Raw genomic sequence first — 23,599 nt, 5'->3', positions numbered from 1 at the left:
ATGGGAAATGTAAACTCATTTTCTCTTTAGCACAGTCTCATTTAACTAACAACTAGTATAACTAATAAGGTAGTTTGGGAATATGATAAGCGAAATTCTAACTTACTGGATTTAAATTGAAAATAAATTCAATTAAGATGCCCATTTTAGTAAGAAAAGCCTGTTACAGACGGCCAAAAATAAGCTGCTTCGGGTCTCTTGGAGGTATGCTGTTTAAATGATGCATGCATCCTAGAATCCGGAAGCTGTACCAAAGCTGCACTCCAGTGCTTAGGAATGGAGTGTGGCTTTGGCACGACCTCCGGACTCTTAGGACCCATGCATCATTAAACAGCATACCTCCAAAGAGACCCAAAGCAGCTTTATTTTGGCAGTCTGTAACAGGCCAAAATTTCTAACTTAATTGATAATGTATTTATTTATTAATTAATCTTTATGAAATGTTCAGTCAACATACTGGAGGCCAGATGTTTCCATCCTTGCCCTAAAATAATTGATACTGGCCTGAAATAATTTTTTAAAGACTAGCCTAAGCTGCTTTATATTTGATTAAAAATATGTAGATTCTTTTAAAAAATCTTGATACATACAAACAGGTTAGAGCAATACTTATAAAAACCATGGATTGTCAAAATTCATTCCACCTCCTCTCACGTAGAAATGCTTCTTGTATGTCAATCTTCCAAAAAGAAACAGATTTTCCTCTTTGGGATATTGTTTTACAACATGCAAGGTTCATATTAAGCAGATATAGTTAATTAAAATTCATCTAATTAATTTAAGTTTTAAAGATTGGTAATAATCTACTTTTTAATGTTTTGCCAGGCACTTGGAGGCCTCGTTACTGCTGTTTATAAAGTATGCAGACAACATTTAAAAGGATTTGCAACATCCTGTCTATTATATTGTCAACGTTAATCTCATACTTTTGGCTGCAAGATTTTTGTTCCTACAAGGTAAGAGTAGGTTACAGAAATAATTGGAAAATGCAGATATTTATATAAGCATAAATGGATTGTAATTAAATATCTTTAAGTGCTAATTAAAGTTTATGGAAATATTTTAAAATAGGTTATAATATCTGTCCTTTACAATGCAATCCTATGCTTATCTTTTCAGGAAAAATGTCACTGATTTCGGGTGGAGCTTATTATATAATAATAAAATTTATTTATATTTCCCACCTCTCCTAGATAACATATACTAGGTGAAAGCCTACTTGTAGCAAACTGATGTATTCAAAGAGATAACGAATTATAACTCCAATGAGAACAAATCAAAGTTTGGCACATGTACATTCATGCTAGCACTCCAACTGCCAGTCTCACCGTTTTAAGCTGAATTTTACTTCCACGTTGGTTATGCATCTATTGTACTGACTTTTTTTTATTGCACTGTTCTTTGACAGACCATGGATAGAAAAAATTTCAGCCCCTAGTCCAAAACCAACTCCTAAGAGTCAGCATAAGAGGCAAAAGGATTGTGTGCTCTCCCCTTCACTCAGAAAGTTTGGAGTAGTGCTTGGAATCTTTCTCCAGCCTGGAGACAGGGCAGACTCCTCCACTGTACTTGAAGAGAGCTAAAGAGAATCCTGTTCTCCATCTACTTAAAGGGCCTGGCAGTTGCCTCATCTGCCTTAATGATGACAGTAGAGCTTGCCTTGAACTTTCTTATTCAAGCTATTGAAGACCCCCAGGTCTCTTTTTTCTGAAACTGTTTTTGACCCACCTCCACCTGAGCACTTCTACAGGCCACTTCAGACAAAGTTGTTCTTTTTAAGAGTGCTTAGCTAAAAAAGAAATCGCAGCAAAAATAAAGTAGCAGCCTATTGAACCCTGGGTGACTATCAAATAAATATGCATTTTAGTACATTTATAAGATTCTTCCTCATAAAACAGTATAGTATTCTCAGTTTTAGAACAGTGTTATAAATCGTTCATAGACAAGAACACATCATGTTATATTTCAACCTGAAGGCTATTTATAATAGCTTACAAATCAATGCAGACCAGGAAAATGATAAATGCCAAGAGCAAAATATTTACCTGCCTCACTGTTGTTTGTTTCTAATGTTTTGCTCTATAGCAGCAGTGCATAATTTGCATGAAATTGGTGGGAAATTGACTACAGGAGGGATTTGACAGTGAGGCATTCAGTCCCTCACACATAAGGCCATGGGGAGGGTTGTCCATCCTGTATCTAGAAGCAGAGACATTACATTCCGTTTTGTAAAAAAAAACATTTACCAGAAAGTCTTAATAAAGTGATCTTAATTTCTTATTATTGTTCCAGACTTTGAAGTACCCTAGCCTTAATAAAAGCTTGGAACATGAGGAACATGAAAGCTATAAATCTGTTTTAGAAAGAATAGAAGAATGGGAAAAACAAAGTCTGGTTGCAAAACCAATGTTTCTTTTATTAGATAAATATAGAGGTTATGATGCCTGTTGGTAGTCCACTAAATCAGTTGCTTAATGGTGAACCAACTCAAGTAAAACCCATTAACTCAGTGTATCAGCTCTAGTTGGGACTACCAAGAAGATTCAACCCTGAATGTGAAACAGTCATACATTCTAAGAATTCACTGTCTTTTCTCTTTTCATTTAGTGTTTTTTTCCTTGGAGCGTTCTTGTAATAGCTGCTACATTCCTATCGGTTTGATCCAAAGCCTCAGGGAATCCATTAAAGCATAGCAGACTTTTCCATGCCAGACCATTTTGCCAAGACTGTGCGTTAAGGACCTCAGAGTAATCTGTATGGAGGACCATTAAGCACGGGAAAGAAAGAGTTGTACTGTATCTGCAGAAGTGATATAAAATAATGGTTCATGGGAGACAAATGAGGTGAAGACAGAAAACAATGTACCTCTGGAAAAGAAGAGAGGCCGAAAATAAAACTTGAAGGGAACACATTGCTTCTAGTACCTGCAATTTGAATGCTTCCAGTTTGAACTCTGAGATAAATCAGAATGATTTACTGGCTACGAAAGCTGCAGAAATGTCCTATGCACTCTTTTTGCAAGAGCACACGACAACATATGTTGAATCATACTGTTTTTTGCAAATTGACTGTTTCATCTTAATGTATTTTTTTTAACAAACAAACTGCGTAGTATCAAATCAAAAAAGAGATAAAATCTTGTTCTACCGTGATGGTTCTGAATGGCATTCCTATTTAAAACCTGCAAAATATGATTGAATCAATTTCATTTTCAGATTTTTAATATTTTATACAGAAAACTGAATCAAAAACAGAAATCGATGTTATAAAACATCTATATACATTTCTTAACAGTAATGACACATTTCTTTGATAAATCCATGTGAGGGTAAATTTAATACTTTTATCATTTATAGAGTAAGTCAGCAGTGTGTGTGTTGATTGTTTCTGTCTACATCTAGCTGTTTGTCTATTTGTCTATCATGGTCAGGTCCACACATACCATGCTGACTGCACTTTTCTTATTTAAATGGAGGACACTGAAGATCTAGAAACAAATGGAGGTGGCATAGCTTACTCATGAAATAGTATTTTATTCCCATATTCGGCAAATGGCCATAAACAGTCACAGTGCCATTGCTGATACTGAATATGGGCCCGTTGGTTCTCGAACAACTACTTTGCTGGATAAGCAAAAAAATAATATTGTAATTAAATTACAGTACATTCGTTGCTTATGAAATTAATTTGAAAATATTTTTAAATGTCTTTTAAAATTGCCAAGTAACTGTTTTAAAGGTATTATCATTCCTTTTGGAGCAATGGTTATATATCATCTGTATATACTGTACTATATTCAGAGCTTTTTTTAAAATGGAGGAATTATGTAATTAAAGTAGTTCAGTCCACTGTCTAAATCCATCTTAGAAAACATGGTAATCTATTAACAAAGAAATGAAGCAGTTATCGGCAATAATGACATGCTTCTTCCTGTGAGTGGAGGTACAGCTAAGGGCCCCGTGGACACTCCTTCTGTGAACGTGAAACTTGAAATACTTCTGAACTGAAGGCCATGTTGGGAAAAATGTTGGATGGGTTCAGTGGCAGATATTGTTACCAATAGAGAGAGATCCATTGGCTATGTGATAATCTATATGAATCACATAGGTTTGTGTGTGTGTTGTGTGCCTTGAAGTCATATGGCGACCCTACCATGGGATTTTCTTGGCAAAATTTATTCAGAGGAGCCTTCCCCTGAATCTGAGAGCATGTAACTTGCCCAAGGTTACTCAAAGGGCTTCATGGCCAAGCTGGATACCCCAAATCTGTTGTGGATAGGGCCATGCATCATGTGGCCTTATCACCCCAGATTCGAAAGAAGGCAGGTTTTTAAAGGGTTTTTAAGCAGACAAGCCATAGTTTCAGTCTCATAGCCATAGATTTTGGCAGCTTCAAAGGCAAACATCTCGAAAACCCAACATGGTGCAGAAGTACTGCGTGATATATCTTGGCTGTTTTACATGAATTTGAATGGAAAGCTGTAGTATGTGATCCACACCCTCTTAGGAATTGATGCTGGGAGTGTGTTTTGTGACCATGGGAGGACTGCTGACAGTATGTGATTTGCCATGCAATACATCCCCTGGGTCAGCTAGGCTGTATGTGGAACTGCTTTTTTGTAAAAGGTATTCCAGTTTAAATTGCTGGTAAATCTCTTATTAAGTGGCTTTCAAAAATATAAAACCAAGGGGATGCATACCTGTTTAATATTGGTTTTTCCCAATCCTTTTTGCTGCAAACATACGCAAAAAAGCCCTTTTTATTGTTCTTAACCTCTCGGCAAGCCTGATTCATTCTGCGCTTTAGCTTTTCTGACCCTATACGTGCTTGCTATTTGTGTTTGAATTCTTCTTTGGTGATTTCCCCCTTTCCTCATTTCTTATACATGCCCCATTAAAACTTAGCTCCTTTGAAGTTCTTTAGTCATCCCTCCTGGTTCTTGAGACATCTTCCATTTTCCTCCTGACTGGAACTGTCTGAAATTGTGCCTCAGTATCTCCCTTTTGAGAAACTCCCATCCATCTGAACCTCCCCTTCTCTTTTAGTATCCTGACCATGGGATCACGTCCAGTATTTCTCTAGGTTTACTGAAATCACCTTTCCTAAGTCTAGAATGTGTGTCTTCTCCGTTTGTTGTGATAGCAGAGCGCTGTGACAGAGAAGGCTAAATGTCCCCAAAACTACAGTTCCCAGATTTTCATAGCAATGAACCATAGCAGTTAACGTGCTGTCAACCTGGATTATTTCTGCAGTGTGGATGCAGCCTCAGTCTAGGGTGGGAGATGAGGGAGACAGTTAGAAATGTATAGGATTGGAATGAACTAGGTTATTTTCCTAACTATCCCATATGTTCTTGCCAAGAGATCCCAGCCTTAAAAAAAGAGGAAGCAAAACAAAAATGGCATGTACTTTTTCTATAAAAACTGGCTAGATGTAAACCATTCAAGTTCATTACTTTTCTGAACTCTATTTCCATGTCCTTTTGGAATATGAGAGAGCTAAACTGATTGGTAAATAAATTCTACACGATCATGTCCACTAATACATTGAAACAATAAAGGCAAATTTGGTGGGAAAGAAATTGGCTCTCTGTGGTTCGGATGTTATTTCGTAGTCTTAAAATAAGCAAAGCCCAGCTGTTGAGTCCTCCACAGGTATATAAAATCTTCAGTTAAATGCCATAAAAATTTTAAATAATGCTTTTTGAATGTTTGTATTTTCTTTCTAGCCCAAATGCTTTTTAGAACAGGCTTAAATTGATTATTCTGAGACCCTTAACAACTAACAAGTCAGAAACATTTCACAAGCACAGAACCTCTTTACGGTTTTCTAGGTTCCTACACCACAAAAAGTTCTCCAGTGCCCTGAGCCTTATATTTTGCAGAACAGAGGCTATGGCATAACTAGAATGGAAACACTGAATTTACATAACACATAAGTGTTGATCTGACAAGTTGCTATTGATTCAGTGAGTTTGCTGTAGGGATTTATCTGCTATAGGGATTTAAAATCTTTGTGAAAGATGCTATTAAGTTTCAGAACAAGATGAACCTGGATTTTCATCAACTTAATTTGATTATATCTGAGCCCGGGGGCCCTTGCACACTCACAAGTTATAGCACAATGATTCCCTGTAACGGCCAAGTTGAATCTAGGGAATCCTGAGGTTTGTAGCTCTTTGTCAGAAAATTCAAAATACCTCCCCCCTAAACTGCATATTCCAGGCTTCCACAGGATGTTGCCATATCATTTTAAAGTGCAAGGATAGTGCTATAATTATGTAGTGTGAAGGGCTCCTGAAGACCACTTATCAGGTAGAACCATGAATGATTGCAATAGATGCAAATAACACTATAATATGCATTATATACATTTTGAACTTTCCTTTCTACTTCTTAAAACACCACATAAACCTGGTTTCCATAAATAACTCTAAACAGATCATCATACTGATTTTTTGCAGCAAAGAAAATAGCAAAGAGTCTTGTAACACCTTTAAACTAACAAATGTATTCTGGGTGGTAGCTTTAGATGCACCCTAATGAAGGGACTCTAGTTCAAAACACTTATTCCTATTTTTGGTGGGTTTTTTCAGGCTATGTGACTGTGTTCTGGAAGATTTATTCCTGTTATTTCACCTGCATCTGTGGTTGGCCCTTCAGAGAATGATGGCATGGAGGAAACGTCACCCAGGGTCATGGGGCTTCCGAGCAGACAATGGATCGCTAATTAAATAGACACAAATCCTCCTCACATATCCGGCCACCATAGGCCTTGCTATTCACCAATACACCAACACACATGTTAACATAAAACACTTCCTCTCAACCAAGGTCACGTATTAATATATACCCACACACCTCCATGCCACCATCCTTTGAAGATGCCAGCCAGAGATGCAGGTGAAATGTCAGGAATAAATCTTCCAGAACACGGCCAGATAGCCTGAAAAACCCACAAAAAACTATGGATGCTGGTTGCAAAAGCCTTCACTTTTGCACTGATTCTCTAATTAGTGTGTCACTTATCAGGGTGTCACAAAACTATGGTTTGGCTGGATAATCATTGCCCTTCCAGAAGAGCCCCTTCCATTCAGGGAAAGCTTTGATCCAGTGGGTGATCTTAAAATGGTGAAATTTGACCCTCATTCTCCCCTATCCAGCAGTTTTCCTACTCTGTTCCAGAAGTTCCCCCTGCCTCTGGAGCAGATTTGCAGGTATATAAAGAACTGCCGTAGATGAAAGGAGGAATAAGGTACGTTGTTCTTCACTTTCTGGTGGGGAAACAATCCATGATTTGGAATACACTAACAGAGGATGTCTTTGGTATTCAAGCCTCTAAATAAATTATGTATTCCTATAGTTTTGTAGCAGTTAGTCCCAATACTGCCCAGAGCTAATTATAGCTTCAAGTACAAACAGAATCATGATGCACAGCCTAGACGTTTACTCCTGTTTGGGCTCCTGTTCACAGTTAGGACTTCTCTGACCAGCTGAGTAGAAACTCTTGTAGGCTGCATCTGCCCTGCAGAAATAATTCAGTTTGACACCACTTTAAGTGCCCTGGTTCAATGCTAGGGATTTCTGGGAATTGTAGTTTTGTCAGACATTTAACTTCCTCTGTCAGGTAGCTCTGTGCCACACAAACTACAAATCCCAGGATCCCAGCATTGGACCAGGGTAGTTAAAGTGTTGTCAAACTGGATTATTTTCGCAGTGCGGATGCAGCCATAGCTAAGTAGAGTTCGGTCATTCAAAAGCTTTGTTAACATGAAAGAAGACATATGTGAGTCTCACATACTGACATGGGGATAAACTCAGAGAACAGCCATTTTCATCCCACATATAGGCCTGTTACAGACTGCCAAATAAAGCTGCTCGGGTCTCTTTGGAGGTATGCTGTTTAAATGATGCATGCATCCTAGAATCCGGAAGCTGTACCAAAGCTGCACTCAGTCTTAGGAATGGAGTGTGGCTTTGGCACGACCTCCGGACTCTTAGGACCCATGCATCATTTAAATAGCATACCTCCAAAGAGACCCAAAGCAGCTTTATTGGCAGTCGTAACAGGCCATAGGGTACCACAGATGCCCTGGGGTTAGTTCATATATTTGGAGTGAGGATCAGGTAAAGTTAATTTTAGAAATAGGAAGGTTTGGAGGAGTTTTTAAAAAGTCTGAACAATACGGGCTGAGATCCTTATCAGGGTTGCATAGCGTAAATCACTGCTTAGGGAGTTACATGTTGATAGTAGTATACAACCCTTGTGTTGAATGGCAACATTGCACAAATAAGTGCACACTTGAATACAAAATCAAAGGCACACACCCAGCTGTACACACAAGGGCACTGCAAACATTTCACTTCACAACATAAACTAAATGCAGACTTTCTGCATGAGATATAAATATCCAGCTACTTCCACGCAGGAACTTTTGCATATGTAAGACATCAACAGGCTTCCAGCCACTGCTCGTGGTCAGGATAGCCAGGCTCAGGATTGCAAGGTCCAATTACTAGATCCTGAGGTCCATCAGCTGGAGCATGATGCAAAATGCACTCTGAATTACAGTGCACCCATGTCATATGCGAGTGCCTTTACACGGCTTTCGGTTTACACTGAAGGCCAAACAACGGAAGTTGCAATGGCGTGGTGTGCCATGCACAACCCTCATTATTTTCAATGGGACTGTGAGCAACGTGCTATTTGCCTTACACAGAGGGGTCCAGAACAGATCCCTGCATAAGGCAAGGGTGCACTGTTATACTTCTGACCCAGAAGTTTCTGTTGATGGTGGGAACTGAATAGACATCACAGTCCTTTCACAGAGAAATCCACTCCTGGTTAGTATAGGTTTGAGAGAGGTGGTACAGAATTGTGGAATTTATATTCCATATAGTTAACACAGGAGTAATTAGCATTGTGAGATACTCACAGTTGGGGCCCCTAATTCAGGTATTGAGATTCACAAACCATTCCTAGACAGGGTCACACTCCCCTTAAAGGACTGTGTTCTGTTGCTCCAGATGTCAAATCAGGTAAATGCGACAGTCAGGAGTGCATGTTGTCAACTTCGGATCCTATGCCAGCTGCATCCTTGTCCTGGAATGGGGGACCTAGAAACTGTGGTACATGCACTGGTAACCTCACAACTCGAGTTCTGCAAGGTGCTCTACATGGGGCGACCCTTGTGCCTAGTCCAAAAACTTCAGTTCAAAACATGGCAGCCAGGTTGGTCACTGGAAGACCGAGAAGGACCACATAACACACACTTAAAAATCACTTCACTGGCTGCCTATTAGTTTCCAGGCACAGACAAGGTGTTTGATTAAACCTTTAACCAGGTTAAAGTCATTGAATCGTAGAGTTGGAAGAGACTGCAAGGGCCACCCGTCCAACCCCTTTATTCTGCCATGCAGGAACTCTCAATCAAAAAGATCCCCATTGACAGATGGCCATCCAGCCTCTGCTTAAAGACGCCCCCAAAGAAGGAGACTCGCTGCAAACTCCGAGGAAGGAGTGTGTTCCACTGTTGAACAGCCCTTACTCTCAGGAAGTTCCTCCTAGTCTAACACACAAAGCTATATCCCAACCTCCGATCCAGGAAGAATGTCAAAATGTTCTCCGTTTTGATCATGACTGAGAAACATGAATTGTATATTGTTTTTTATTAATGTGTTTTGGCTTTTAGTTGGGTGTGTTCTCCATTTTTGAACATCCTACAATTTGTCCTACATTTTGTCGTGCATCATGTCCACATGTTTTTTCCTACATTTTGTGTCTTGGGGGGCTCTTAACATCTCAAAATGGTGGCACTTAGTCTGGACCCCCCCTTCTCAAAATCCTGGCTACGTCCCTGGCTTGGGGCTACTGGGTTGGCAAGCAGTATCTGGAGTCCTAACTCTGCTCTATATGATCAAAGGACAGCCTGAAGTGAGCTACTGTGTTTGGAGATTTCTAAACCACCTGATCTCTCTTTCCTCAATGAAAGAGCATTCATATTGTTATCAAGTATAGTTTTATATAAATTTTGGGTGCCAAGCGATCTGAATCTATGACCCCTGACTCACCCATCATCGCAGCCGCCATTATCCCAAAGGCGAGCGCAGACCACGTAGCCAGCAGCTTTCTAGGCATTGGCCACAGGGAAAAAAGGTAGATTTTAAACCTTTCAGCAGCAGTTTGGGAGTTTGCAATGCCAGGTTTGGCAAGCTGCCCAAAGCAGGAAGACATAGATGTAGCTCCTCTTTTAAGAGCCAGTGATTAGTTTACGGCTCAGCCATCGAGATATTTGTCCTTCCGTGAAAAGTGCCAGACCTCTTCTTTGTGATCCATTGTGTAAGTTTCAGCTTAGACAAAAGATAGCCATCAAGACCTTTGTCACCAGGTAGTCATAGCCGTGAAATTATGTTTAGCAGTATAAATAGGACCTAGAGTCAGCCCTCATCGGGTTGTCAGCTTCGATTCCAAACCTCAGTACCCTGCTTGCCGAGCAATGCCGGCTCTGAGCTGCGGTCCTTGAGCCTCGTGCTTCGCTGAAATCACTGGAGCCAGCCAAAGCTCACTGTCTCTCGGGCCTCTAGTTAGCTTTGCCCGCTGGAACTCAGCCATAGCCACGGCGGTCACCGCTTCTTTCCCGTTCTTGCCGGCCGTGTCTCACCATCACCATCTCTCGCATCCATCTATTCCTTTACCCAAAGCCTAGGTTTCTTGGATTTTTGAAAAATGGTTCTTATTGTTGGCCCTTCAGAGCTGGGAAATTAAAGTGTTTAGAGTTCATAACATACAAAGTGGCGGAAATACAAATGGCTATAAGAATCTTTAGTTTTATTCATAACTAAAGTATGATAGATTAGTCAGTTCTAAGGCTAAATGTTAAACTGACTAACAGCAAGCTTGGAAAGGGAGGGTCTTCTTTGCAACCTTCTGTTTTGTACACTGGACACTGCATAGAGGAGCCTCATGTGTCCCAGGAAACTGAATGCTGACGCTTTTAACCTGGGACTTTTTCTGGGACCCTGTGGGAATCAGTAAGGTAAAGAAATGACAGGGTTAAGATGAAATTAGATGGGATGGGGAAAAGGATAGCAAGAAAAGGGGGTTAAGTGGCATGAATAGGATTTTAAAAAAAACCAAACCCTTAAGTGGTCATTTCCTTCTTTCCCAAGTAAGGCTACAATGTAGACTTTAAACTTAAACCTGTATGCAATTTAATATAAAATTCATAGTTAATTTCTACCCTTTTAGAACAAATGCAATTGGATTGGTGTTTTTTTTTTTAGTTTATTAATGATTAACTAGACACAATTAAATGTACCAGATCCCTCTTGATCTTTGAAGTTACGGTAAGCAGAGTGAGCCCTGGTTAGTACTTGGATGGAAGATTGCCAATCAATACCAGGTGCTATAAGCTATATTTCATAGGAAGGAATTGGCAAAACCACTTCTGAGGATTCCTTGCCTAAGAAAACCCTATGAAATTAATGAGGTTGCCATAAATTGACAGGCAACTTAAAGGTGCATGCAAGCACGCATGCACACTAACCCTTTCTGCTAACTTTCCTATCTCTGCTCTTTTCAGCCCTAGCTAGGATATCTCTCTTTGCAGAAACAGTTGTCATCAAGTAAGCATTCTGTCCTCAGTGAAATATTCAAGTCACATATTCCTGTTTAACTGGCTTGTCTGGAATTTGATGAAAAGTTAAAAAGAAGTCGTCTTTGAAGACAACCCCTCGTTATTATTAAACTGGCTACTGAACTATTCATAGCTATCCATCTGCAGAATGGGAACCATAAAACAATGCCCTTAGAGCAGGGAAAGGAAGCTGTGGGTCTCAAGAAGTTGTTGTACTGCAGTTTCCCATCAGTCAAAGCTAGCATAGCTAATGATAAGGGATAGTAAGAGTTGTGGTCCAGCAACAACTGTAGGGCAAACAGTTTACATTTCGATTTTCTGGAATTCATTTGGGAGAAAATTGGAACATTTCCTATGAATATTTGGAGAAACAGGAAGACGAAGTATAATGACACTGAACATGTCCTAACTTTCCCCAAACTCCCACATATAGCTGGAGTTCAATCCTTAAGTTATTTTTGAGAGCCAGAGAGCACCTGGGAGAAGCATAGCTCCCTTGGGATTTTACTTCCAAGCCAGAATTGTAGCCAAAATGATGTCATGGTAAGGAAAACCTAAGAGAAAAGTGGAGGGGGAGTTGTTAAGTCAATGGGAAGCAGCAAGCACCTATTTATCAGTTCGCTTATACTTTCTGTGTTAATTAAATTACAGGTGGCCCTCCTTATTCATGGCTCACTGCTTGAAAATATTGCAGAAAAGTATAAATTCCAAATAGCAAACCTTGATTTTTCATTTTATATAAGGGACACTATTTTTCTATGCCATTATATTTAATGGGACTTGAGCATCCATGGATTTTGTTATCCACGGGGGATCCTAGAACCAAACCCCAGTGGATAACAAGGTCCCACTGTATTTTAATAAAAATGTAAAATATGTGCCAGGGGCTTGCTAATTGTCTCTGTATTTTTGCATTCACTGGCCAGAATCATGGAAGCAAGTTTACTTCTTAGGAAGAACTACTGTATTGAATAGTATCTGAACATTTTTTTCATTCTGTCTCCTCTCCACACCAGAAGGACTAGATACTTTAAAGCTGATAATCAAGGAAGTAGCCCGTTGCGTCCCCAAGAGGGTCAGGACCTTACAGTCTCCCTCTTCCTTAGAGCCCTGACATAATTTAGGACCAGCAGAAAAACATACTGGGGGATCTTTAGCAATCAGAAGCATGCATTATGTATCTGTGACCCTCCCTGCCCCCGGAATAGCATTCGTGCTAATGTCTATATAAGTTCCAGCCTCTGCTGTTGGCCTTGGAGAGGGATGCTTGAATGCCCGCTTGAATGAAGATGCCCACTTTACATAAAGAATGATCTTCAGAAGAATTACATGGGTTTCTTATAGTGACAAATTCGAAATGTGAGGGAAATAACATTTAATCAGTGACAGCACAACTTAGTACTTTGTGGGCTGATACAAAGCATATGTTAATTTAATAAACCTGGTAAGAATTTCAGTATAATATCCTTATATTTTCATATGGACAGCTGAGGCTGTAAGAATGATTTTACTCAAGTCTGCCTGGTGAATTCATTCATAATAATAATAATTTGTAATAATAATAATAATAATAATAATAATAATAATAATGTAATTTCCATCTTTTGAACATCTGTAGGTCCCGTAGGTTTTTGACTGTCAAGACTGCCCATCTTCTTATCCAGGCCTTGGTTATTTCATGCCTGGATTATTGTAATAGCCTACTGGTAGGTTTGCCTTCCTGCTCTCTTACTCCTCTAGTTTTAATCCAGTACAGTGCTGTCCAGGTTGTCTTAAATCTCCCCAAATAGCTACATGTCTATTCCTCTCGTAGATCCCTCCACTAGCTTCCAGTTCAGACCAGGGCTCATTATAAACTTTTGGTCCTAGCATTTAAGGCCCTGAGCTTTAACCTCCCCCTGTATTTGGCAGCTTGGCTAGCATGGCATGTACCATCTAGAAATTTAAGATCTGCAGACAAAGGATTATTGGCAGTTCCACCAAAATGTACAGCTCTGTCAAGGCTGCAAGCCTTTCAGGATATGGCTCTGTGTTTGTGGAACAGCCTTCCATTGCACCTCTGGCTGGAGGAGGATCTGATCCACTTTCATAAAAGTTAAGATCTTCTTCTTTGATTCGCCAGATAAAGTTGCTGACTATGCCTGAGGTGGATGAGATGGGTAGTGACTGAGGAGGATTTTGTCTTTGTTCTTAGCATATTAGTATAGTATTTTAGCATTTTATAGTGTGTTGTTTTATCGTTTGCTTTTTAATGTATATGTTCTGACGTACCGCCCTTTGGTGGAAAGGGTGTTATAAATAAAAGTTGTTGTTGTTGTTTTTATTGAGGTAATGTCAAAGACATCCCAGCCCACAGTCTCAGGCTCAAGTTCCTAGACTCCCTAATTCCAGAAACAAGAACTACTGAACTCAATACGTTCTATTTCTGATCAAATAAGGATAGGATTGTGCTGCTAGTCACTATGCTATGTGAGCCTTCTATCCCTTAAGTGTAGATGTTCAAGTATAGTATTAGGAGCTGCTACTAAGCATCTGCACATTTCTGTATCATAAAACAAAGCTATTTATTTTTAAATATATATTTAAAAGGTTGCCTTCATTTAGTGTTTTAAAACATAAAGAGTCTCTATGAATACTAACACATAAGAGCAAGGATGTACAAAATAAATCCTATTAGTATCAATAAAATGGAATGTTAGCTGATTAAATAAACATAATTATGTGGGTTTTAGTCAATTAATTCTCTAGAAATTTGCACATGAAGATTTAAATGTGAAGAAGGAAGCATTTATCTATAGTAACAGCCAGACATGTTGCAGAAAGCAACTTTGAGAAGAGGCATTTTTCCTATTAAAAGAAACATAATTTCTAAGATGACAATTGCCAACTAAAGCTGGAGGAGAAAGAGCAGACTTTGATTCATATATTTTCCTCAGAGATCTTATACTGAATTAATAAATTAATTATAAAATAATAATGATATACTTGATTAATTGTCAGCAATTTAAAAAACTGACCAAGCTTTTAATCTAGTAATCCAACCAATTAAACAAAAACTAGCCATGTTATCCCCCTGCAAACAAACAAACAAACAAACAGAACAAACATTCTGTTGGAAAATAAGCCCAGTTGATGGGGAGGGTGTGGAAAAAAATATAACTGAATTCATTACCTGTAGCACTACTACTATCCAGGTTAGCTTATTATAACCTTGAAAAAATCCATTCTTTGATACAGGTTCTCCATCATAGATATACACACCCATCAATCCAAATATGCTACCGAAAAATCCTGAAAGAGAAGTAAGATTTTGAATCATAGTAAAATAAAAAGCAAAAACAGAACTCCTGCCATCCCAAATTCAGACACATGTGGACACGTGTCTTAATATAATGTCTTCCACATTCTTCCTTGATCATAGTCTGTGGAACTGTACCTTGTGCAAAATACTGCAGTCTCTTAACTCAAAGCACACACTAGTCAGAAGTAAAAAAACAATTGGTGTTGGCACTGATACTAGTTGCATGTTTCCTACATGGTCCAGCCCAAGGCCTTTGCTAGGGTTTATCAAGCTCTAAACCTATGCTAAGTATAAGTGATGAAAGAAAAAGTTGCCTTCTTTAAGTTTTGAAAATTCATTTAAAAAAAAGTTTCAATGTGTAACTGGTTTAGGTCTTTTGAAAAGCAAAGATTCTCACCATACAAGCAGGGAGGGAGACACAATAAGTAGCCCTTTCCTGAAGTAACATCATGTAAAATGCCATCTCCACAGGCATCCACATTTATGGAGGAAACATGTACACTAGGGAAGGTTTTGTGTATACTGCTGAATTCACGGGGCTTTGATGTGAATCAGAGTTCTGAATAATGTGGAGGATTCAGTGAATACAACTGTCTACGCATAGGGCTCACTGTTGCAGGTATTCACTTATATGTTTGGGATGTTTGCAAGGGTGGAGTTAAACCATGCTGTCATGTCAGGGACAGGATACTTGGCACAACCTTGTCCATCCTCTTGTGATGAGTTTTGCCACCTTTCATAATACTTCAGTCAAGCTATAGTTTGCTGCATTTAAGAGTTTCTGCTTCTAACTCACCATGGCACCACTTTTCTGTGCTGGTGGGACTGCTTGCTCCTGCAAGGTAAGAGACTATGCTAATGGCATTAGTGCTGCTAGTAGGGTCTCCCATGTCGGACAGACTTTTGCTATGGAGCTAGACTAAATATGCCAAACAGCAACTGGGCAGCAATAGTGGTTGGGATGTGTGACATTGGTGGAGCACCATAGCTAATGCTTGTTAGTACTATGCAGAAGGTGGCATGACTTTTGAATGTCTTTTACCATGAAAACGCTATGATAAGGCAATGCAAAATGAAACAAGAGAGTGCCAGAAGATGACACTCCCAGGTCAAAATGCACTCAATGCATTAATGGGGTAGAGCAGAGGACAAGTATGAGTAGTTCCATCAGAAAAACTGGAAGGGGTTGATTTTTGATTCCCTTCAACTATTTATGTGCTATTTTCAGTTGAAATAAGGACACAGGAGGTAAAATTCATATTATTAAATTAGAAGCATATAATCAGTTTTTGTTATTATTCAGAGAACCCCCATGTTAAATGACAAACCACATAAAGTCCCCTTGTTTCCAAAGTGTGTTGTTTTGTTGCATGGGGGGGGGGACTGCTTTTTAAAAAAGCCGAAGTTCATTTTGTCTCATGGTAATAGTTGCAATGTACTTTGGATTCCAGCCATATTCTTTAGCACCCATTAAATGCTATCAAAAATCAAACAAACCACGCTGCGTCATACAATAAAGTGAACAACAATTACATTTTGAACAGGATGCAATGGCTCAAGTTCCTGTTAGCACAGTTAATGGCAAGTTTGGCATATGCTTCTGTAACAATTTGATTACACAGAGCATACTGAGGCAACCAGTTTACATTCTGAGCTACACCTTAATCTTTGTTCTAGGTCTTTCACTAAGAAAAAAAAAGCTTACCTAGCTGAATATTTCTAATCCATACTGACTGTTTTGTTTCTTTCAAAATTTTCTCAAAATAGACTCCAGCAAATCCACTTGAAAAGCAGGCTATTAGTACTGCCATCAGGCCCACAAACTGTGATCCCGCTGAAAGCTCTTTAGTTGCGGCTGCTTGTGAATCTGTTGGCCACTAAAAGGGAAAAGATATAATAAATTCTAAAGGAATAGTTCTGCTAATCTGGTACAGAAAAAAAATATAGACTCCTAATAAATTTGTTAGTCTTTCAAGTGCCACAAGGAAAATGAGTGCATATTAAAACGAAAACAATACTGTATACATACAGAACACACATACACTGCTGAATAAAAGCGACACAGAATGCAAAGTCTGTACTTTTGTATTTTACTTACAAACAGTGAAAGTATGCACTGAAACACCAGAGACATTTTCCATCCATGTCTCATTTAGAGCCCAGTCTGGTGTAGTGGTTTGAGTGCTGGACTATGACTCTGGAGACCAGGGTTCGAATCCCTGCTCAGCCATGGAAATCCACTGGATGACCTTGGGCAAGGCAAAGGCAAACCCTTCTGAAAACATTTTGCCAAGAAAACCTTGTGATAAATTCAATTTAGGGTTGCCATAAGTCAGAAATGACTTGAAGGCAGAAAACAACAACAAGCTTCAAATGTGTTGCTAAACAGCAATAAGTAATGCAGCCATTAAAAAAAAGGAACAGAAATAAATGTATAACAAAATATTTTTATTTTATGTTTTTAAACTGAAAGGCCAAATTGAAGGGGTTTATTTAAAATCTGATTGACTTTGTTTTGTCAATGTATGTTGTTTCTGCATGCAGCAGCTAACTGAATGTATAGATACACAACATTTTTAGTTCCCAGACAGTACAGTCAATGATCAGTGATTCTGGGAGCTGAAGTCCAAACCCACTGGAAGACCAGAGTCTGCACAAAAGGATGAGTGAATTTTGACCCTAGCTGATGATACCAATGGATGTATAGGTTGTATGTATAACATTTTAGTATACATTTTTTATGTTCCTTTTTTTTAATGGCTGCATTATTTATCAACACTTCTGAAGCCTAGCCATCAATAAATCTCAGTTATTTAAGTGGGGCATTATCTTAGCAGTGTGCATGTGACAGTAGTCTAAGGCACACTCAGTTTGAAGTCTCTGAACTAAGAATAGTTTATTTTTGAGTAAATTTGCATGAGACTAGGTGGGAGAACTGCAGTTATAGCTCCTTTTATTTTTCATTATGCATCTCATATAATAAATGATCTAGGTACTGTACAACCAAAAACAGTACTAATGGAGCAAATACACAATACACCAGCATTATAGATTTCAACATATATTTCAACATAGCAAGCAATCTCAGCAAAACAAAACACATATCACAAAGGCTAAAAACCAAGAGATTAGCTGTAATAAACAGAATAACACTTGCTTAAAAATAATAATTTACTAAGTTCAAAGCACATGCCATTTAATCATTAGTATTTTAACAGAGCCGTCAAATTCCTAACCCAGCCTTTTGAGATAATTGCTTGTGTTTAATCTTCAAAATTCCAGATTTCATGTAAGACACGTGCACACAGACACACAAAGCAAGCAGGTTTCCATTTTTATAGAGTTAAGTAAGTACATGTGACTCTAGAAAGTGGCAACTGCTATGTGCTTTGTGCTTCCATGCTTTCTGAATACAGAGTCTGAACGTTGCTGTTTCACTAGCAGATGGACTGTAGACTAACGCCAGCTGTTGTCACTGACATTGCACAGGAAATCAAATATTCTCTGTTACAAAGTGCTACCTTATCCAGCTGAAGGACTGTATAAAGGGCAAATTTTTCTATAAAGATATTACAAAACCAAAAAGTAGCAATTTTACACACTTTTTTCTGTTTTGATTAGCAAACTCAATATATGACAAAATTAATCAGTTAATCTGAAATAACAAGCAGCTGCAGGAAGGAAGCCTCACAGTTTTTACTCAGTTGGGTTATTCTTCATATTTACTTATTTTATTTAATACCTGCTTATTTTTCTGATTGATCCAACAGGGCTCTCATTGTTCATTACTTGGAAAGCCAATGGCCTTACAGTGTTAAAGAATTATGTGCTTCCCTGGCTATGCATAGAGAAAAGCATTAATTAGATGTTATTCTTTGCAAAGAATGTGATGTTGCAAGGGAACTACCCTCGGCCAATGACTTTTTATGAAATATTATGCATGGACAAGGGGCAGGACTGCAAGGGAGGGGCAACCGTTATATACAAAATGTTGTACAATATTTTGGGGCAAAAATCAATCAGCCAGGTTAATGTGGAAATCGGACCTGAATTTAGGTACCTTCAAAGCTTCATAGGAACGCATATGGACCTCCCCCTGTATAAATCGAGATCGGCATTGACAAAAGAGGGGACCCTAAAATCAATATACCCATGGTATCTAACACCTGTGAAATTGACCTGGTTGCTGAAAAACATCTCTCCAAAATGTTGGAGAGGCTGCCACACCTTGGGCTCCTCTGAACAAACAAACAAAAACAAAAACAAACAAGCTTCATTTCTATACCGCTTCATACTACCTAAGCAGTGTCTAAGCGGTTTACAAAGCTGATTTGCCCCCCCCCCCCACAATCTGGGTACTCATTTTAGCGACCTTCTCAGAAGGATGCAAGCCTGAGTCAAGCTTGAGCCCTTTTGTGGTTCTTGAACTTGCAACCTTGTGGTTTTGAGCAAGTGGCTGCAGTACAGGCATTTAACCACTGCACCACCAGGGTTGGACTGTCGCAAGGTTAAAGATTTTTGGAATGCAATACAGTGCACCCTTGCTTTACGCAGGGATCCGTTCTGGACCCCCCCCCCCATGTAAAGCAAATAGCGTGTATGCTCAAGCCCCACTGATAATAATGGGGCTTGTGCATGCAGCGCGGCGCAATGCGCGCACCATGTCTGCATGTTCCATTTTGTTTTCTTTGCACAGCTTTCATCATAAGCTGAAAGCTGTGTAAAAGGCACCTGCGTATGACACGGGCACACTGTACTAATGCAAATCTCTCTCATTGTGAAACAAACCATAACTTTCTGTCCGGGCCTTCTCTTATTGTCAATTTATTGTAAAGAGAACACTCAACTGACACATCGTAAGCTTATCAGATTTCTCATCTCAAGAGCCAGTAATATAATTGTGAGAGGCTGGAAAACAGGAAATGTACTAATATGCAACTGGCGGAAAAATTTGGGACGCTTGGTTATTGGAACAGCTTTTTTATACTTTTCGAGTCTGTAGTGTACAAAAGAAACCACACACCTTTTTTGAAGACTGGTCAGTTTTTATTGAGTACATCAACACCAACTCACTTGCTATCATACCTCTTACCCATCAAACTATTCTTTGGAAAGATACTTTGACCCCAACTTCATCAATTAGTGAATCTGAGCGATGTCTTTAGGACTTTGTTACTGCTATTACCCCACAAAACATAGCTATTATGTAAGTTTACATATAGTCCTCCAAGGCTGTTTGTTACTTATGTATTAATTGTTTGTTTTGTATTGTTATAAAACAAATAAAAATACTTAATTATATAAAAAAGAAAGCATTAATTATGAGAGACAGGATGGCACAATTTGTGCCATATCTGTTCTCAACAATTAATCTGGGAACAACACTTCTAAAGGCTGATTTATAAATAAATAGCAGTGGATTCTGGCAAAGGCCTTCTCCAAATCCAGTGAGAGTGTGCCTGTTGGAGTTCTCCTTTTCACTGCTGCTAGTATGTGGAAGAGAAGTCCCACTGCCATCTGGAGACAAAACTAATCACGCATCTATTAATAATATAACGAACATCTCTGTTGTTAAAATTCAAACTGTGTGTGTGTGTGTGTGTATATATATAATTTTAATATATTTACCTGTACAAATGCCACTCCAGCCATCAGAATCACTAATGAAAGCCACTGATATACTCCTAATTTCTTACTGAGCATAGACACAGAAAATAATGCAGTGGTAAGAATTTTCAACTGATAAGTGACCTGAAAAAGAAAAGAAAAAAAGTCTAGATGACAAAAATTACACTTTCTTTGTTTGCAGAATTGTAACAAAGAGCACCACACTATCAAAATATAGTACCTGATAAGTAGCTGCGTCTAAATTTGACAAGGCAACATACAGCAGGTTATTCTGTAGTGTGTAAATTCCAGAAGGAATAGCAAGCTTAAGTGTCTCCATAGGCTTGTTGAGGATTTCATCATGCAACACTCTGTTCAGAGTTCGTAGATTGCACTCTGTGAAGAAAGAGAAACTTAAACATTTTCTAAACTTTAAAACTTAAACCAGTGTTTTGTTTAAAATATTTAATATTAAAGTTATATAATGAATGTCCATCCAAAATAAAGTGGTTTGCTATATGGAGAGAAGCTGGGGGTATCTATTACGTAATTGTGCAAAACTGAAACAATGCAGACAATAGGCAGGATCCAACAGGATCGTGCTAGTGATGGACTTGTTTCCATCTGTAGAACCAGAGAAGTCCCCTTCCTAGAGTTCAGCCCCTGTGTAACCTCAAAACAGGCTCTAAAGATGTGGGAACCCCTCTGGAACAGGGTTTCAGGTTGTATTGTAGACTGAGGTAGAACAGGACAGGAAGAAAGTCCTGCCATTCTAGCATATATGTGCTAACACAATGCTAAATTTAGACCAATGACTTGCTTTCATAAAGGTACAGCAATAGCTAGTACTTGCTGCTGAAGAGGTAACATTTTAAGTAGCTTGTCTCTTTACCAGTGGGCCCTTCCTCAGTAAAACAAAGAAGACAGAATCTAGTTATGTATTTCTCTCCCAGTCCCATATGTACATTCTTTGAACCCCAATGTTGTTGTTATGGTAGTAGTTTCAAAAATACAATATACAAAATGCAAATACAATATTGTACCTCTAGTAGAATATTGTACAGTGAACTCATGTGGTGATTCAGCCAATATGAGGCCATAGAGAAACAACAAAAAAGAGCATTATTATGCTTGAGTGAATCCTGATATTTGCAAAAGTATTTTAAAAAGTCTAAGTGGGCAACCACCACTCTCAGCCTGTCCAATGAACACATTCAATGTCCTGGAAAGCAGAATGGGAATTGTAAAAGAAAAATCAGAATTAGGAGTGCAACATTTCACAGATGAATACTTGCACATATGTAGTCAAGCAATATTGGAGCATGGTCAAAATAGCAAAAGTTATTAAGGAAGAATGCCATACAAGCTTGAGAGGTTGCAACAGTTTGCAATGGTCTAAGGATACTGAAAAGGATAAGACTTTGACCCCACCTCTCTTCTTCCCCTCCAGTTAATTGAATGCAATCTACTTTTGCATTTTAAACTCAGTTTACAGCACCTGAAGTAAACTAGGGATTAAAGGGGAAAGTGGAAAAAGGAGGAAGAAACTGGGACATCTTAAAAGCAGCTGAAAAAAATAAGATGATAGAAGATTAATTGCCAAATGAAGAGAGTTGGAGGACATGGGACTGCATGATGCATTGAATGCTCTTCTTGAAAGAAGTTAGCTGGCTGGAATCCTTAACAGGAACATTAATTGTAGGAAACAAAATGCCTGGAAACTTTGGGTGCAGGTTTTGCTTCTACTGACAAAATTTTAACTGGCTCTTGATACATTAAAAAATAATAATAAAATGAATAAATAATCAAACACTTACTGCTATCTTTGTAAACCAAGAAAATACAGGCCATAATCTTCAGAAGCTCAGCAATAACCACTGCAGTTGAAGATAAGTAACGGGGCCCTTCTTCTTTCAATGTCCGAGAATAGCGCATAGTCAACACCAAACTAGTTGTCTGGAAGACCAATATCCCCAGCGAAAGGTACTTTAAGTTGGCAGACATAGTTTGATTATCACTCTCCTGAAGAAAAGCCAAATAGGTAACATATACATTAAATGAACAAGAGGGATAACTTTGTCAAGTGACATCTTGCACTTTATTCAGAATAACTCATAACAGAGGGAAATCTCTGGACAATGAACAAAAGCATTTTATGTGAAGGCAAAATTTGATATGCAGATCAAATTATCTGCAGTGCTAAAATTTAAACTAAAGAAATAGAAAAATATTTGGCATTTGCTTGCTGTGGTTATTAACCTGGAAGCTGATGCTCATTCTTTTCTGTATAGATTTTGAATTCAAAATCAGTTACCCAATTAAGCATTAAAGTATACTGATGCAGAGGGCATTTTAGCTAAAGGAATGTTTTCTCTTAATTAATTAATGTCTGCATTTATACTTTATACATTTGTCTTTTCAATAACTGCTATAGTGCTATTTCATTGATGTTTTTGTACAGTTTTTAATCTGTACTGTTTTTAAGAGGTTCTAAACTACTTTGAGCTCCATTATTGGGGGAAAATCATCAAACTGAAGAAAATACATATTTTGATGGCACAGCCATATCTATTATAGTAGGCATCATCTTGAAAGAAGTACTCTCTCTTGTGTGCAAGGAGAAAGATGTCTATTTTCTGGCATCTTGAAATAATGTAAGTACTGAAATAGCAGCTCTCCATGTTCTTCAAGTGTATGAATGTGACACCTAGGCACTCCCCTAACAAGCAGACAGTGGTTATATGAAGAACAATGACAGATACATTTTGTAAGTTATATCTTTAAGGTTTCTGGAAATTGTGAATTTCTGGCATGTGTCTTCCTTTAGAACTGGGGTAGCCAACTGCAGCAGGTTGAGGGGGCAATTTCCCACCCCTGGGGCCTTCTGGAAGCTATAAAGATAGCCAAAACACAAAACATAATAAACACCTAGAAGTGGATGGAAATACATTTCTGGTTTTAAAAGTGTGTGTGTGTGTGTGTGTGTGTGTGTGTGTGTTAAACAGTGCAGAGAGGTCTCCCCAAAGTGGCCTCTAGGAGAGGAATTCATCTCACAC

At 38.6% G+C, this 23,599-nt stretch overlaps 1 protein-coding gene across 4 annotated transcripts in view; it reads right to left on the bottom strand.

Annotated features, from left to right (window-relative positions):
• SLC35A3 (solute carrier family 35 member A3) overlaps positions 1–23,599 on the bottom strand; it is a 73,454-nt gene that overhangs the window by 33,700 nt on the left and 16,155 nt on the right. For all 4 annotated transcript variants that reach the window (XM_042463156.1, XM_042463157.1, XM_042463155.1 and 1 more), the window contains 5 exons: positions 22,361–22,565; positions 20,785–20,939; positions 20,565–20,687; positions 16,642–16,813; positions 14,808–14,926 (listed from right to left, as the gene is read on the bottom strand). In XM_042463156.1, the coding sequence (XP_042319090.1) occupies positions 14,808–14,926; positions 16,642–16,813; positions 20,565–20,687; positions 20,785–20,939; positions 22,361–22,547 (756 nt within the window). In that variant the 5' untranslated portion in view covers positions 22,548–22,565. The remainder of the gene's footprint in view (positions 1–14,807; positions 14,927–16,641; positions 16,814–20,564; positions 20,688–20,784; positions 20,940–22,360; positions 22,566–23,599) is intronic.

The sequence above is a fragment of the Sceloporus undulatus genome, chromosome 4 (genome assembly GCF_019175285.1).
Source record: "Sceloporus undulatus isolate JIND9_A2432 ecotype Alabama chromosome 4, SceUnd_v1.1, whole genome shotgun sequence".
In the NCBI taxonomy this organism is placed as follows: domain Eukaryota; kingdom Metazoa; phylum Chordata; class Lepidosauria; order Squamata; family Phrynosomatidae; genus Sceloporus; species Sceloporus undulatus.
Note: the sequence above shows the minus strand (reverse complement) of the source record. Positions and strands in the feature narration are given on the sequence as shown.